Raw genomic sequence first — 18,942 nt, 5'->3', positions numbered from 1 at the left:
AAATTCAAAGTTGTTACTTGAAAACAGTAGCAATCGCTTGTGGAATTAGTTCTGAGAAGTTTTTACAAGTCATTTGGAGAGTATTTTGAAAAAGAATATGTTTAACTCCTAAGCATGAATAAGAAAAGAATAAAGATCTAGTTTAAATTAAAGCATAGCTCCCATTATATATAAATATATGCGTGTTTAGAGGAAGTTGAAACCACAAAAAATATAGACAGGTGAAAGTATAATAAGCAAGCTTTATGTTTGATGTTTCTGTAGGGAGTCTTCCAGGTTTTTGTTTTCCTTGCCTTCTTTATTTCTGCTGCAATCTTTCTGGATTTCTCTATTTGGTATTTGCATCCTATCTAACATAACAATATTTGCAGCTTCTACCAAAAGTGCTTTTTATCTTCATTTGAACAACATAGCAATTGCCTTATTACCTGTTGGTCCAGTATATTTGTACCAGCAATTTTTGAGCTATCTTTTGTATCAAGGTTGATATTTCTTCAATCTAGCAGTGTATAAAACATTTTCCTAACTTCCCTTTTGAGTGGTCTTCTGTCTAGTAGTTTGAAGTGGTTTGTGCTTTGTTTGGTGGACAACACATACCAATTTCAGTTCTGTATTTTTTTTTGCAAAAGTAAAGCAAATCTAATACTGATTTTTCTCTATTTTGTATTCTAATACATTGCTCATGGAGTACCAACAGAATAATTTTTAAAATAATTCTATTGTCAGTCAAAAACAAACAAAAACATAAACCAGAAAAGGGAGAATGAAGGAGAGATAAAAATTTCTAAATATTGCTTTATAAAAAAATTTAAAAATCCCCATCATGCATACACGGATTGTATCGGGAGCATCACATACAGAGACAGAGCAGCAACTTCAGATGCAAGTCAAAGACTATCATCATTGAGATGAGGGGAGTTCCTGACTTTGAATTTAACAGTAAGATAAAAAAAATAAAGAGTCTGCCTAATTTTGTCCATTCTGAAAGGTATTGAGGTATGATAACAATAAATGACTACGTTTCCATAAGTTTACCCACTTGAATTACATTTGCCAAATGAATTAAAGTACGATTTTACAGGACAGTATGTGTTGCATGTTAGTGCAGCCCCTAATGTCATTTTGTTCAGTATGATTACCTTTTAAAAAGTGTCCTCTAGTCTCTTTATAGTTGACCGCTCCCTTCCAGAATACATTCAGTTTCTGTCCAATATCTTTGATCCTATTCACACTCTTAATCACAGTGCTCTTATGTCTTCACCACATCACCAAGGAGATGCTTTCTCTGTTGTGCCATGCCAACTTTGCTAATTCTCATTTTTTCATGTTACTTCTGTCCCTTTTAAATTCAGTCTCAAAATCACTCTCTTCTGCAGTGATGGCTTAAACCAAGTTTTAATTCATTCATATTGAGCCTTCTAATTTTCCTAGTTTTGACTTATCTTTTCACTCTTTAGTCTTGTTTCTGGATTTTTTTCCCTTTCTGTGAATATACATGATGGCTACTGCAATGAATATGCTGTTTAATACCTTCAGCTTAGAGTCTTGCATTATATTTTAGTGAACATAAGTACATTTATTTATGATATGGGGAAGGATAATATTGCTTGGCAAAATTTAACCTTTAAGGCACCTATAGTTCTTTTCTGCCACATCAGCAATATCAGGATATTAGGTAAAATATTTGGAGATTCTGGTAATTATTTGAAGAGCAAAAATAGCTAAATTATTTCTAGAAGAATGTACTATGAATAAATAAATAAATCTCAACAGATGTGCAACTCCAGAAGTAAGAAACTGCTTTTTGCTAGATCTCAACTAGCAAAGGAAAGCGGAAAGGGGAAGATAAAAAAGATTATTGAGAAAGAAAGAAAGAAAGAAAGAGTATAGATAGATAAGAATATGGTTTCAAAACAACACATTTATAATTTTTTTTAACTGACAATTTCAGAATTCCTAGTGTCTGTTAGGAATTTTGCAACTACAAAGCTACGTATTAGTTGTCCATTGTCTCTATAAATGAGAATTTAGAACCTTGTTCATGCCCACCTCTTTTTAGTAATTGTATCTGACTACATCTGAGTATTCTCACTTAGTCATTCTCCACTGATTTGTGGCTAATTTCTTGAACTAAAAATGGCATCTATTTATTTAAAAGTCCTCAGTGGATTTTTATCCTGTTCTTCTATCCAGTTGCTGCTCTCTGTAAGCATTTCAGAAAGTTTTCTATATAGCTTTCAGTATTCCAGAAGGGCTTCTTGGTAGTTCCCGTTCTTATCTTTTGGAAATATTTTAATATTTTCTGTATTAATACCCAATTTATAAACCTGAAGCTCTTCATTCAGGAGAGGAGAAAAACCCTATTTTGAGATTATTGGTTATCATTTTGACTGACTCACAGCTTTTGATTTATTATTCAGAGCATGTAGCTACAAGCAAGGTAGTTACACTACAGAATTATAAAAAATAAGAAAGAAAACCCAACCAAACATTAAATCACTTGATCCTTTTCTGTAACAGCCTTTTGGTTGGTTTTTAATTTTAAATTGAAAATATATTCACTGCAGTGGGTTCCGTTGAAGAAGGAGAGCTTCTTTAATAGAAACTAAAATATTTTGAGGGAGTTTAAATACAAAATGGATAAACCACGTAAGAGCCATGAATGGGATATTTAGCTTATTCAAACAAATTCCACTACTAAGATTTTGCATGACTTTGCAAAACCACCTATTTTAATAATTCCTTCCAACTCTAATAGCATAATTCAACACGTTGTTGAATGCTCTGAAATCTCCAGGACCTCAACCTCAACTTCACAGAAACTGTGTAGTGTATCCACTAATTGGCTCTTGCCTCAGAATCTTTATTTCTCAAAAGAAAAGTTATCCTAGACATATATCTTGTTGAAGTTAATTGCTGAGGCTTTGGATGCTTTTGAAGGCATTTTGATATTGCACTATGTGAAAATATAAAAAGAGTTTTGAAGTTAAATATTCTTATTGAGAAGACTGGAGGGTCTTTTATGCTATGGGATAACAGATTTTGCTGACAGCAGTAGCAGAAGAGAGAGAGAATAGAGGAAAAGACGGAAGAAATAACAACTGAACAGGATGCTGAAAAGAGAAGGCTGCTTCTTCTTCCACAATGATGGAACATTTATACATTTTCATAGTTTTTTGAGCTATAAGGCTGTAGAATTCACTATGAAGTATATGTGAAAATGGAAAAAAAAAAAAAACAAAAAAAATCTTAGAGGGTTTTTTTTTTTCCACTTTTTGATTTTGACCTGCATTTCTTTAATCTTAATATCTCCATTTGTATTTTAGCAAGATACTTTTTGATGTTTATTTTTTGATTTGTCTGTTGCCAGAGAGAAATGGGGTGCAGTCTTTATTTCCATCTCAATCTCCTGTACAAGATGTTAAAGAAATAATTCAGTACATTTTTGGACAATCAATTTGCATTTCTCTTGGCTAAGAAATAATTTCTCTCTTTCCATTTAGGTTTTCTATTTATACATTTAATAGTTTTTCTCCACGTGGAGATTTTGAGAATACAATTTAGAACATAGAACATTTCATAGAATGGGTTAGGTTAGAAGAGATGTTAAAGATCTTTAAAGACCTTTAAAATGTCTTTCTCAGAGCAGTCTCTTTCAAAGTGGATGTTACTTTAGTCATTACTATATTAAGAATTTGCATTTTAAAAAAATAAATAAGCATGTCCACCATCTATTCAGTATTGCATATTTTTTCATACTACTGAATTATTCTGTGACCACAATTCAAATTTTAAGGTGGTCTGATCTTCATAAGTGGATAAAATTGCCTTTTCCTTTTTTGTCTGTGTGTATGTGACAGTACAAAACACTGGAAATTTCTCACATAAGCTGAACCTGCTGATCTGGAGTTACGTTGTTGGCAGCACTACTGGGAAAAGGCCCCAGGCTTCTTCACCTGTGACAGGCTTTCATCAGGACCCAGTAACCATTTACTGTTGGAGAATTCTGAGAAGAGTCATTAGTTAATACTGAAAGCTTATCCTGGGGTGAAAATTTCACCTTTCTTTATGTAGAGTGGAGTCTTATTTATGTATGATGTAGAGGCCAAATGATCTCACAGTCTGCTGGGTGATATGACAGCGCCTGAAATGTACTTCCCCTTAAAATGTGCCCGAGTCTTTCATCATGAAAGGGAAGGTTTGAAGAATGATGGGTAGACTAGCCCTTTGAACAGGAAGAAATCATAATTTTGTTTTGGGTTTATGGTGAAAGTAATTCCATTCAGTCACAGTCAGTTGATTTACACCAAATCATATTCTGTCTGGAGCTATGGTTCTTAATTGCTTGAGTAGGAAATGCCTTCATTAGAGAGGCCAATACTTGGTGTCTTGTCATCAGCAATGCTACAAACAGCTATACATTTTAAGAGCAGGAAAACACAACAAAATTAAAACCCCTAAATAAACAGAGGCTGGAAATTTTCCCTGGAGACTTTATAAAAGCAGTATATTTTGATACACTCTGAGTTAAGTAGCTACTAAGCAAAGCCTGATTTGTTATTTTTCCAAGTACTAGTGTGTTGAAGAAAGCAAGCTAAGGAAAAAAAAAATTTTTTTTGCAAAGCACTGACTCACTTGGCCATATATGCAAAATGAATCAGCTTTTCACTTTTTGAAAAGGTTGATCATTATGGGCAGCTGGCAGCCTTGATTCTTGTCTTAGTACCATCTCACCTGTCCTCACAGTTCCCAAGTCTTAGTCCCCAAGCCAGTTAATTGCAGGGGTTTTTTCCCCTTTTAGTTGTCTTAAACCAGCTTCTGCACTCGAGAACCTAAGGTGCAGCTTGGCTTTACTGCCAATAAGTTCTTTGTCTCTTTCAGTCTTTATTTGTACCAGCTGTACCTAGTAGAGTAGTTGAAGAAACTCATTTTCTTTTACCACTTTCCCATCAATAGTTCCAACATTTTTCTTCCTTTGTAATGAATGTACTTTCATCAATACTGCCTGGCTCTGGCTTTTCTCCTCAGCATATACGTTGCCTAAACTCCATTGATTTTTAATGACCGAATAATCTGCTGCATCTCAAAACTGCAGTAACAAGGACAGGTCAATTTATCCCGGTGGAAACATATGCAGTAAAAATAGAACCACAGAGAAAATCAAGTACTAAAAATCTAACTTGCCTCAAATGAGCAAGAAAAACCTGCAATTTTTCAGATTTATCATAAGGCCAAACCTGTGTGCATTTTCAGTCAAATTGCAGAAAAAAACCAACCAAACATAATAACCCCCACAGTCAAAACCGAAACAAAACCCCAAAACCCACCCCCCCAAAAAAAACCCCAAAAAACCAACAAAAAAAACCCCAAAACTTTCTTACCCAAGATTCATTTACACAGACTATTTAAAATACTTAAAAAATGGAAGTGTTAGCCTCCTTTAGACCAAAGAAATTGTTAATATTATATTGACAAGTGGTCTGAACCAATTTATCTTATAAGTTCTGTTACCAGAAATGACTGAACTATTCTGTCTGGACTCATCTGTTGAGAAAACATAATTTTGATTATTGAAAAGATCATTTGATCATTTAGCAGTTTAGCAGTCATAATTTTGAAATACACGTAAAATAGATTTTGTAATGAGAAAGTTGGAGGAACCAAAAGAATAAGCAGTGGTTTCATTCTTAGATGAGTGGAGGCATGGTTAGAGAGTGAATAATGTGAACTATTTTTTGAGGCTGCTATCCTGCAAAGGGGGGTGTTCAAAATGAGAAAGATACTCTGAACTTAAATTTGCCTCTAATAAAAAATGTTTCTTTTAAATTTTATGTCTTTGAGTTTAAAAGTTCTGAATGTCCAGAGCCACATTCTTTATCTTTTACAGTGGAACAGTCTGATTCTGAAGGAAGGAAATACATAATATAAATAAGAGTGCTGGAATGAGCCCTTAATGTTTCCTGTAAAACTACTTTCTAAAGCTGCCCAACTAATTTCTAAAACTCAGAATCAGTCTTTATGTATTAATACAAACATTCTTGGAAAATTTGCTAACACACAACAAATCCTTCTCCCTTTGGGAACATAATCCAATAGCAGATGAGGAACACTTTGTTCCCTCATGTTCTTACCTTGGAGGGGCTACAAGATCGTGCTTTAAATTCTGTGAAATAATTCATCCATTTGCCAGGAATAGCTCATTTTTTTCTGGGCTTCTGAGAGTAAGAGGATTTTTACTTGCACTTACTATACTTTAAATCTTCAGAGCCCTTGGGGCCTTTCAGCCCCCACACCCAAGCAGAAGATGGCAGAGTGTACAGAGATTAAAATTCCCATTGTTTTATCTTGGTATAATTCGTCTACCTGCAACAGAAAGCAAAAAAAAAAACCAACAAAACAAAACAAACCCCAAAAAACAACAACAACAAAACAAAATTACAAAAACAAACAAACCAAAAAAACACCACCAAATCTTTTTACATCAGTCCATGAGAATGACCAGGATTGTTACACGCAGAAGTGTCCGATCATTTTTGAAAACAGCCTTTGAGATGACTGCCTGACTGATTTCCAGCTGCATGTGATGCATTAAATTTAAATTTAATTTTTTTCATTTAAATTTCTCATGTCATTTTCACTGGTGTTGGTCAGTGCTCTCCCAGGTATAGCAGACTTGAGAATTCACTGGCTCTGAGAGGTCTTGCCCACAAAGGGAGGCTGCTGTTTACATCCTGCTGCAGTCCTGGAGAGCTCAACAGGTCCCAGTTTAGGACTGCTGCTTCCAGGGTCACGAAAGAATTGGCTTTAGTCATTATAACTTCCCATCTTGGCCACAATTTGGGTCAGTAACTTTCTTTAGAGGTTGGGTAACTACACTGTTGTTCTGTTAGTTTAGGTGAGAAAAATGAGTTTCCAAGACTGTTCATTAAGAAAGAGTTGGCTCGTTAGCCAACATAAGTTCACAAGACAGACAATCCTCGCGGTGAGCTCCAGGCCAATGCCCACGAGTATTTCTGAGATGATTGTGCAGCCCAGGAGGAGGGAGGGATGCACCACCACAATGACGTTTTGCTGAAGTTTTTATTCAATAAATTATTTTGTGTTTTGCTCTAATTGCAGGCAATCAAGTTTGTGTTGTGTACTCATTAAATACTTTATTAGGAATAGGTTTTGATTTTAAAAATGAAATTCTATCCATATTTTTTTCCCAAGAATAGCTTTCCTAGCATTATATGGCTATAACAATTTGACTTTAGCCTGTCTTCATTGTTTTTCATTCTCTTAAAAATATGGTTAGAAACAGCCATCGCAACTTATATTAATAACTGTGCTATCCATTGTAGTATATGCAACACCTTAAAATTCTGTGTTTTCTCCCTTTTTTAGGAATTTCAAAGAGATTACATATCAATTCATAAGCGAGAACACTCACAGGTTGTTCTGTTTGGTTGCCTACCTATATGATTTATAAAAATCAGAGGTTTCCATTCTTTTTTGTCTTATGTGGATTATTTTATGTTGAGAATATTCTTAGTGCTGTAGGATCTGTACACTTAAATTTGGGGTTTATTATGGAATGAAAAATCGGTATAATAATCTTTGAAACACTACTTTGGTTTTGGTTTTCAATACGAAGTGTGTGCCATAAACATTCAGTCAGTAGTTGCCCACTTCTAAGTGTTTTATGTTCTGTTTACAGATAATTCCACTGATTTGGTATCTGCTTTTCATTCGATATGCAGGATAAGCAAGGGTGGCCAGTTATCTTTTGGAGAGAAAACAGCACTGAAAGAAGTAGTAGACATGAAATATAACAGTGTTTATATGCATTTTTTGTCAAGTTAAAACCCACAGTTGCCTCCAAGAAATGTTTTTTATCCTTGTGGACATTATATCGTGTTTTTAGAATTTTATACTTAGGTATTTTTCTTCTAGTCTTTTTCTGTTTTTCTTATGTCAGAAAACTGTCTGGTCTTTTTTCTTCTTTTTTTCCTTTTTTCTTTTTCCTTTTTTCTTTTTCCTTTTTTCTTTTTTCTTTTTTTCTTTTTTCTTTTTTTCTTTTTTTTCTTTTTTCTTTTTTTTTTCTTTTTTCTTTTTTTTCTTTTTTTTTTCTTTCTTTTGTATTTTTTACTTGAGAACACAATTTGAAATACCTGTCAAGAAACTCTTTTGGTTTCTATTTTTATTAAAATCTTTTTGATTTTTTGCTACTTTGAGAGATATCACAATAGATCTGAAATTAGTCTAGGCACCATTTTTTCAAAGAAGGTCATGAGTCCAAGATTTTTCAGTGCTCTTCTGTATAATATATGTGTTAGCATGAGAGAAAACAGAGAAAATGCCATTATGATCATTAAGAAAACTGTATTTAGTAGTTGTTTCCCAGAGAAAGAATAGACAGAAAGAAAAATGTTCAGATGAAGAATTTTCAAACAAATACAGAAGACAGATTATCACAGATCTCTACAAACATCATATCCCTAACCTCAATCCACTGTTAAGGCAGTATTTTTTAAATGCAACAGATATGGATATATACCATGAAGTATTGCTAAGGAAAGAAAAAAAAAATTACTGGTGAAAAGCACTGATCAAGTTATCCCTTTCCACAGTGGAAAAAATTATATCTTGCTGCAGAAATGTGATGTGATTGGGTGCAGTTTCTTATTGCATTGTAGATTATTTGAAATCTAGAATTACACACAGTTCAAAAATTAATTTGTGCAGAAGGGATATTACCAACCATTTTCTGTGCTTCATTATTTAGATTTCTGTAAGACAGTACTTCCTTTTCACAAAAAAAAAAAAGACAAAAACAAAAAAAAAAACCCCAAAAAACCCAAAACACCCAAAAAAAGACCAACCAAAAAAAAAAAAAAAACCAACCCAAAAAAACCCCACAACAACGACAAGAAAAAAACCCACCAAACCCAATTATAAAATTCATCAGCTTTCCAAGCCTGCTTTTTCTGATGAGGGTTCAGTTAACTGACCATTGTGTTTCTCACACAAGCCACTTCCAAAGCTTTTGGATTTTTTTTCCCTTAACTAAAAACTAAACTACATTAAACCACGACACAGAGTCATGACTATTACTCTGACTATTGACTATTATAAATTTCATGTGATTGTTGGATCTCTGCAATTCCAAATGAAGCTGTTATTGTGAAGATTGAAAATTTTACAATGATTACATTGCATGCATTGCTCTTCCTGAGGTCTCCTCTCTTAGCTGAGCTCTGATTCCGTATGGGCCATTCACATAAGAGTTGGGCTCGATGATCTTTGGGTCCCTTCCAGCTCAGAGCCTGCTGTGTTCCTGCTTGTGGTTCTAGTGATAAACTTTAACTTTCAGTTCTAAACTGCAATGAAAGGCTTTATTAGCTGCTTTGAGCATTTTATTGGCCTGAATTTGTCAGTAGAAACAATTTTTGCCAACTATAAAAATATTAAGTGACTCGATATAATTTTTTTATGGAAGCATAAGGATTTTTATATGTATAGTTTGTTTTTAAATTGAATTCCTCACAAAGTAGCTAAACTTGTTCAGAACTTTTTGAAAAACATATGGGACGGTATCTTCTCTAGCAAATGCATTTTTTGCTTCTCTTCTGTCCTTGTTTTCTACTATTATACTAATCAATAAATACTTGCTGATTTCTCTTGACTTTAAGCAGTAGGCCAGAAATGGGATTTCTGTTCTCATAAGAGATACTTGGCTTCTAAAAAATAATTATAAGGTTGGCCTTTGCAGAAAAGAGAAATCAACAGTAATACACTTTTGCTTGGTTTTAAAAAGTTATGATTTTGCATGAGTTTTTGAGCTTTTTAGGCTTCCTAGAATGGTTTTCACAAAATATGTGTCTGTGGATTGCTCAAGTCTAGCATTGCATGTAATGTAAAGATTTGTTGGTTTGGGTTTTTTAATGTCATGTTTTCCATAGATTCTCTGCAAAGTCATCAAGTATCTTGCTCTTTTTTTGTGTATATCATTTTATGAGCTGTTGTGGTAAATGCCTCCCTAAATATGTGGTAAATATTATTGTCGTTATTTACTATTCAGAACACTTGATGGGATTTTGAATAACAGTGTGAATTATCTAATTGAATATGAGATTTTTTTATTTCCCTCCATTTTAACTGATCTCAGTCAGTTCACTGATTTTGTATTACAAAGTACTTCTATGTATTAGCCATCTGATTTTTTTTTTTTAAGAATACAATGGTGTTCCATTTATTCCTTTGTAGAACTTTCTGAGTAGATGCCATTTTCATTGCTCTTACAATTTTTTTTTTTTATCAGTTTTTAGAAAGTGTTGAAGAAAAGAAACTTAGCACCGTGCGGATGGGGGCTGGAGAGCTTGAGAACTACCAAACTGCTTTAGAAGAAGTACTCACGTGGCTTCTCTCTGCTGAAGATGCATTACAAGCACAAGGAGATATATCCAATGACGTAGAAGTTGTTAAAGAACAGTTTCACACCCATGAGGTATATGTTTATACTAATGTTTCAAAATTTATTTATTTTATTCTATTCTCTTTGCTTGCTTTGTTGGGATTTGTTTTGGTTTTTATTAATTTTGATTCAGAGAATGCAAACTTTTTGCCCTTTGAAAAAAATTAAAATCTTTATTTCCAGTTACAAGGTGTGGTGAGGAGTTTGAAAACCATGCTGGCAAAATAGTGCAATTTTATTCTTTCATTTCAAAGAATGCAACTGAAACCTGGATTTTTTTTTTTTTTTAAATTGTTAGGGTTTTATGATGGAGTTAACAGCTCACCAAGGACGTGTCGGTAATGTTTTGCAAGTTGGAAGTCAACTTCTATCAGCTGGAAAACTTTCAGATGAGGAAGAGAATGAAATCCAAGAACAAATGAATCTACTTAATTCTCGTTGGGAAAGTCTCAGGGTAGCAAGTATGGAAAAACAAAGCAAGTAAGTAATATGTTAGGTGAAATAACATATATTGATTTTGACTGAAACAATCCTGAACCTGACTAACAGTTCGGATTTTCCTTCATTTCACTGTGAACAAAACTCCATCTGGTATCTGTTTTAACCTGAAATTTGATGTGTAGTGATTTTGAACCTTGCATGTTGTTTGGAGCCTGGATGCCACATAAAGCAGCAGCTATCAACAACTTGGACACAGATAACACTTGAACCAAAATTTACATAACCTACCTCACCTTTTTCCAGTTGTTTCAACAAATATTGTGTTGCACTTTATTGAGCTACAAAGGAGAGAATCTTTGCAAAAATTAAAAAAGATAAGGGAAACAAATCTTTAAGGCCTGTAAAACTCAGTCTCATTAAAAGAATAAATGAGAGGTTAGCTTTCCTGGAAATATTGCCATGGTTTTATGAGAGTGCAAATTGCACTACTTAAAAAAAGGGCAAGTACTATTGTTTAAAGTTGAACTACAAGTAGAAGTAGAGAAATAATCTATTAAATATTCACAATAATCTTTGGAGATTTTTATTATTACTATATCTGATTTTGAAATTTTGATTTACATAGTACCGTCTGGGATAAGAAATTCCGTAAATGTAAGAGCTTGTGATTGTGCCACAGGAGAATAATTTGGTTTACAGGATACAGAGATAAAATACATATTTTCTTACTTTCTTCATAAATATACATTGAACATATTCAGTTATTTATCTTGCTCTTCTTTGAGCAAGATTTTCTAGTTCTACCTTACCTTTTGGGGTTAAGGGGTTTGCCCATTGCATTAAAAAGCAAACTGTGATTTTCAACTATTGCATGACATAACTCTCTTTCTTGCAATATGTTCTTAACAATTCCAAACGTTTCCTTTTCAATTTGCTGCTGAGTATTGAGAACGTTTCCGTTTTTCTGTCTTCCTTTGGCTATAATTTTTTTTATGGGTTTCAGATGTTTCAACTTAACTTATTCTAGTTCCAGTATTATTTTGGAGAGAAAAATCTATGATGCCTTACTGCAGGGAGTTTTTATTGGCCATACTTATTTTAATTTAAATCCACATAAGTAGCTCTATCTCTGAGTGGTACCTTGTCTACTTAAAATGTTATTTAACACCAGTTGTTAAACCCATCTCCCAGCATCAGCTGTAGGTCATGGTTTGGGGAATTGAATGGCAGTAGTATCTTCTGTATCTTCTAAAGCTGGTCATAGTGGGGTAATACGAATTCAGTAGAAAACATAAAGTGATAGGGGCTTCACAGAGAGTGTTGTGCTACTATTTAATATATATAAATACTATACAAAAAAAAAAAGTGACAAACTCAATGAGATTTGGGATACGGCAAGAGAAAACTTCTCAGGAGTAATATACTTAGACATAGTTAAATCTGGCCTTTTGATCAAACCCCTGTTTTCAAGAAACTGGCCAGAGGATTATAAAAAGCTTTCATATCACAATAAAATATATTTCTGGGTTATTATACATAATTTAAAGTCTCAGAATCTATCTTCTACTTCAGCTTAAAGCATAGTCTTCTGAGCACATTGCTGTAATCTTGTCCCTAAGGCAACAGTGACACGTTTAGCCAAACATGGATGGTTTTTGTGAAGATGAGAACAGCAAGGCTGTCTGACCCCTGTAGTGGTAATAAAAAGTGGTGTGAGAAAAGGTACCACACTTTCCAGCACAGGGAAAACAAAAGCAAGCAATAAACAAGGGCAGGAGGAAGATATACTGATAGAAGTGCTATGAAAGTGAAAGGGTCTTAGAAAAAGTGATTAGGAGGTCAGGATGTCAGAGGAAGTTTAGAACACAGAAATGCCTTTCTGTAAAAGCAGCTCAGATTGTATTTCTCATATACTGGCTATATATTGAATGTATTTGACTCTTATAATAAGCAGTGCACTAGCATACTGAAGGAAAAATGTCTGAGGTTTTTTTGGGTTTTGTGGGGGGTTTTTTGGTTTTGGTTTTGGTTTTTTTTTTTGCGTTTTGTTTTGGGGTTTTTTGTTTGTTTTTTTTTTGTTTTTTTTTGGTGTGTTTTTTTTTGTTGTTGTTTGTTTTTTTTTTGGGGGGGGGGGGTTAAAATTTATTTTCTTACTTCTGGCCTTTCCCAAAAAGAATTTTCTATAGTAAAGCATCTCAGTGGTAAATATGCCACAGTAGAGAAAAACAATGCAATTTGCCAGTGTATAAAGAGTTCTGCAACTTTTAAAACACATTCAGTTCAATGAAAAAGATTTTTAAATTTTGTAACTTTTGAGAGCTGTACTACAAACAAAGCTTTTGATAATCTCCTATAATTATATATAATTATATATTATATTAATTATAATTAATAAATATAATTAATTCGATTATATTAATTTGATTGTAAATTAAATTAATTATAATTTAATTGTAATAAATAAATACCAAACCCTCATACAGATGTTTATAAAAGTATTTTGAAAACAAGGAAGTACATGGTGAATGGTAAGAAGAAGCATTCTTTTGCTTAGGAATAAACTGTGATTTTTTTGTGATTATTTAATTTTTAAGTTTGTGCTCCTTACTTCAAAATAATACCAATATTATACATAATACAAGTTTCATCATATTTTAATTTTCTTAAATTCAGTTTACTTTAACAGGTTTTCTCTACAGTTTATTTAATTTATTTCGAAGAGGAATATCTCCAGGATGAAGCATTCTACTTTATAATGGCTTAGTTTAGAACATCAAGACAGTAAAATGTACAGTTGAAAGTGAAAGACTGAGATCTGAGATTCCTTGTCTCTTGTGAACCATGGGGTTTATTGAAACAGGGCATCATCTTTCTGTACTCTATCTGTAATTAATAGAGAGATTAGGGTGGAAACAATAATATATGAATCCTCTGGTGGTTTTAATCAATCTTTAATATATCATTCACGGTTAAAAAAAAAAGAAAAAGATTAAAAAAACCCCTCTGAAATCAGAGAATACTGTTGGTGAAGATTTTTTTTTAGGAAAGTTTAGAGAATATCTAAACAGCCAAGTGTAAGTGGAGATCTGTAATGTATTTTTGGCCAGATAATTCTGGATCTTGCTATTTAATTTGATTAGGCAAAACTGAAGTATTTCAAAACTGATTTTTTTCAGAGTATTCTCCATTGAATAACTGAAAAGATAGTAATTTTTCTATTGAATATTCTAAATTAGAGGAAGCCTAGTAAGGTCAGCTGTTTCAGCAGTCTTTCCAAATATATGTAGTGGATAAAACAAGCTTTAAAAAAACTGAGTGTAGAAATTTTGAACTCCTGCTCTAATAGAAATTAAACTGGAAGACAAAACTTTAACAGGCTGAATATTACATGATGTAGTCACTTCCTAAAGAAAAAGCTTCAAAACAGTTTTTCTAAATCAAAATTATTTTAAAAAAAGTTTCAGTTTCCTTCTCTATAGAGCCATAGAATTTGCTGGGTTGGAAGGGACCCATTGGGGACATCCAGTCCAACTCCTGGCCCTGCACAGACACTCCAAGATTCACCCCATATGCCTGTGAGAATTACCCAAACACTTCCTGAGCTCTGTCAGGCTGGTGCTGTGGCCACTGCCCTGGGAAGCCTGTTCCCCTTTCAAGGCATATATTTCTATTCTGCCTTCAAATGTAACCCTGTGGAAATCTTTTAGTATTTGGGGCAGCTGTTTCTGCCTGTTGTTTTCTTCCCTTATAAATTCTAATTATTTTTTTCTTTGTTGTACAGTTTACATAAAATCCTAATGGATCTGCAGAATCAGCAGCTGGCCCAGCTAGCTGATTGGCTGACAAAAACAGAGGAAAGGACAAAGAAAACTGATTTGGAGCCCTTAGGTCCAGATCTAGAGGATCTAAAGCGTCAAATAGAAGAGCATAAGGTATGCTGTGGTGTGCTTCCAAAGGCATAAAAACCAAATTGAGTGTTTGACATTTTAAAAGCTCTACTCCTGCTGTTACAGCGTAGCAAAGTAATATGAAACCTTGGTTTAATATTTATTGTTCTGTACAATTAACAAGCTTTTGTGGACTTACTTTATCACAACTGTGAGTTTTATTCTGATATTAAAAAAAAATTGCTCTCTTTTTATATATAAGCAATATACTAGAATATGCAAGGCAGCTGTAACATCTTTTCATTACATTCCAATGGGGATATATCAGTTTTTATTAATACCTGTGTATTCTTTTAGCATCTTGCTCTTTTCTCTTACATGCTGTGGCAGCAGTGATTCAGTAGTCAGACCACATAATATTGTTCGGACTCCAGAGATTCTGAATATATATTTGCTCTGAATATATATTATGTATTGTAAAATGCACTACTTTCTAACAGTAGAAAATACTTGTTGGTAATGTATTTAAATAACACCAAAAAGCAAAGAAAAGAGGCACAAAAACCCACCTCAGGAATAGAATATAAGATGGAGTTTGGCCAATTTATTCCACGTTACATCATGGTAATTTTTTAATTGGAAGAATTAGGAACTAAAAAGAGAGAGAGGATGGCCTGTCTAATAGATTCCATTTACTGGATTATATTGACTTGCTTCATATTAATTTAGATTTAAACATAAATTTATATATGTGTCTATAGCACATGATGATGAGGAAACACAGAGATGTTTTGTGACATGGTGGAGATTTAATGTGGTGACCTATTAATGTCTCTACATCAATGGCTCAAAGTAGTTCATTGCTGTGGTGTCTTGAGAGATTTTAACACCTGATGCTTCATGGCCTGTGTCAGTGCTAATCCAGATTTTAGAGGGCAGATCATCCTGAAAAACAATTCCAACTGAAATCAGCTTTTAAAGTTCTTTTAAAAAGAGGTCAAAAGCTGCAAAAGACTTCATGATGCACTTGTGTGTTAAAGATGATTTCTTTGCATTCTGATTAAGGAGTGCTACTGAAGACGAATACAAATTCTGCAGCTCCTGCTGCAGTTAGTGCTGTCTGTGCTTGCCCTGTGAGGAGACAATGCATTTCAGTATGAGGGTTTGCTAGCTAAGGACATTTTCTGACAATAAATTTTCTTTTTTAGAAAAAGACAGCAGGTGATTATGAAATGGTAATTAGAGAAAGAAACATGAAAGGTTTTGAATACATCAGCACTAAGACTTGAATAACTTTACCCCTATTTCTATGCATTTTATGCTTGAATACTAACATATGTAATCCTTTTATTTATGCAATCTCTTTATGCTGGTTCTTTCTAATACTGAGAAAAAATGGGTATTTAGCTTGTATTTGAAGATTCTGAGTGAAGACATGCAGATATCTCTTTTCCACATGCTAGTTCTTCATTTTGGTGTGTTGAGTTAGTGAACATTATTTATTTATGTGTATTATTTTTCAAATTTTTTTCATGCGTAAGAGGCAATTTTCTAGCTGGAAATATAATGGTTTAGGTTTAATTTTAATTACATTTATATTCATTTTTCACTTGCCTTATTCAGAAGTCAAAGAACAGGGTTTTCCATTCTTTCAGTTATTAGAGAAAGTGTCATATAATTTTTTTGAATTTTACATACAGGAAAGCTACCTCCTATAGCAAGGGTTTAAACAGGGGAATTTTAATAGGACTGTTACTGCGTCGTTATGGAACAAGCAAATAAAAAAGCAAAACCCCTTCATGTTTTGTTAGTCTCATGTGAGTCTGACTGTATCGGAACACAAAGTTTTTTAAATTCATAAGAGGAGCCAGAAGTTTGACGATATAAAAGACAATCATAATTTGAAGTGAAACAGACTTCAGCAAACATGATAGCTTTGGGTTGTTGTCATCTTGCCTCTGTCTTCTCTTTACCCTAATAATTTTGCCTCCCTCTCTTTACCTGTTCATTAGTAGGTACTTTTCACTCTATTTATTTAATGCTATGTATCCCCCTTTGACTTATGATTTCCATACATCTGATTTCTTTATTCTATGTATTTTAAAATGATGTTACAAAAATATTGGTCTTGAGTTCTTGTGACTGGCACTTCAGTTTCTTTGCTGGGTTGTATTAAAAAAAAAAAAAAAAAGACCAAGAAGAAACCAACCAAACAAAAACCAACCCACTAATGTTCATTGGGAATGGCAACCAACAGTCAGACCAGAGAAGGAACACAACATTCTTCCCAGCATGCCGCTTAGGTCCAAAATATATGAGGTTGTTATCTTGACAGTACTGAAAATTTTGTGAGTGGATTGAAATGGTGAAGTAGAGAATTTAATGCCGTTAGGAAGGTACAGAGTTCTGGTAAGAAATCTGGTGTAGTCAGTATATTTTGGAAGAATAATTAAACATTTCAGTTGTGGGGTGGGTTTTTTTTTTTTTTGTTTTACTCTGTTTTGTTTTGCAGTAGCATTTTAAGTCTTTTTTCTCCTGTTACAATTATCCCTTCCTTGTTATTTTGTAAAGGGAGAAAGTCACTTTTTAGTAAAAATCTAAGCACTATGGAGCTGTCCAAGCAGAATATTGTATTGGAAATGTTATAATTAATTTAAAAATTTTGCTTTTAATTGCATTGGGTTTATTATTCCAAATTTATATTATGCCATATATAATTAGTAATTTTTTATAGTTTCATTAAGTTTCTAAAAACATCTAAGCCTTTTTTAGTCCTAGGATTTTTAGTACTTCAAATTAATTTAAAAGGTAAAATGGGACACTTCTTCAGTGTCCAAATATCAGGATGGATTTGTCTTTGTGTACTTGGGTGACTTTGGTGGGCATTTTTATTTACTTTGAACTAGATTATGTTTCAGTTGTGTAAGGTATCCTACCTGATAGATAGGAATTAAAGGAATTGTGGAGTTTTACGAGTTTCTCTTATTGCTATCTTTATTCATCAATATCTATATCCATCTTACATTTTCAGTCCCTGAAAATTTAAGGGACTAAAATTAATAATTTAATTTATTATTAAATAAATAATATTTAGGACAACTTGTTAGAAATTTCCATTTAAATTATTTGAACAGAGTGTGGTCTTGCCTTGAAACTGTCCATCATAAATTCCTGTTCCTGTAAACAAACAATTCTCACTAATGAATTTCATGGTAAAAATAGACACTTGGGTTATAAAGAACATTCTTTACTTCAGAGTAAATTGAATCTGCCTGAAGATGGTTCAACTTTCTGGTTCATCTGTTCCATGACTTCTCAAGTCTTTCACAATGTGTGTGAGACTCCCACCTCCAGAGTGCCACCCACTCCTGCTAACTCTGGTTTTGTTCTGGGATGCCATCTGTCAGATTCCAGCTAATAAGGAAATAAAAGTCACCTTGTCCATGGCTATAGAGTTAGGGAGTGATGAATTTGTTTTGTTTAGCTTAAAGAGGAGGTTAAACGTGGGGGATGCAAGTTGTATTATACACTCTAATCCATGACTGCTCTGCCTCCTCTTCCCTTTCAAATGCTGGGTTGTAGAATGTTGAGAAGTCTAAATTCCGGGGATGACTCTAACAATTTAGTATACTTCACAGTCCTTGAGAATATTTTTATAGTCTAGCCTCTGAAGCAAATGGTACTCACAGGCATGAAAGTCAGAAAAAGGAGAATTCTTTGTATTGTCTCAATAAGCCCATGAAAGAAATTAACTCTGAAACGGGTGGTAAGATATTTATGCCCTAAAAACAAAGTAGTCTGTGAATTCCTTTCATATTGCTTATAACCACATTATGTTTTGGTTTTTATTTTTTTTTTAATTTTCACATAAAAGTTAGATGTTTCATGAAAAAGAGTTTTCGAATGTGTGACCTTATTTTCAGCAGTAATTCACTTCATACCTGAGTTAATTACTCTGAAAAAGCATCAGGAAACCACAACATTGTGAAATTCAACATAGTAACACAGTCAAAGTTTCTTCTGTGACAAAGCCATTTACAGTTTCAGACTGTAACTATCCCACTATATATGCATTAATCCCTAGAACACAGTCAGCTGAAGTACTGAGAACGTAATCGAGGACTTTGGTTTCCCCCATTCTTTTGTTGGTTTGAGGCA

The 18,942-nt window shown here is 33.4% G+C and overlaps 1 protein-coding gene across 10 annotated transcripts in view; it reads left to right on the top strand.

Annotated features, from left to right (window-relative positions):
• The window catches only part of DMD (dystrophin), a 990,047-nt gene that overhangs the window by 258,824 nt on the left and 712,281 nt on the right, over positions 1-18,942 (top strand). For all 10 annotated transcript variants that reach the window (XM_066176982.1, XM_066176984.1, XM_066176989.1 and 7 more), the window contains 3 exons: positions 10,304-10,489; positions 10,755-10,936; positions 14,679-14,829. In XM_066176982.1, coding sequence (XP_066033079.1) covers positions 10,304-10,489; positions 10,755-10,936; positions 14,679-14,829 — 519 coding nt within the window. The remainder of the gene's footprint in view (positions 1-10,303; positions 10,490-10,754; positions 10,937-14,678; positions 14,830-18,942) is intronic.

Source organism: Chamaea fasciata, unplaced genomic scaffold (genome assembly GCF_029207755.1).
Source record: "Chamaea fasciata isolate MVZ Bird 193981 ecotype frontalis unplaced genomic scaffold, bChaFas1.0.hap1 SCAF_2, whole genome shotgun sequence".
Classification (NCBI taxonomy): domain Eukaryota; kingdom Metazoa; phylum Chordata; class Aves; order Passeriformes; family Sylviidae; genus Chamaea; species Chamaea fasciata.
The sequence above is the reverse complement of the archived record's forward strand: the minus strand, read 5'-3'. Positions and strand labels throughout refer to the sequence as shown.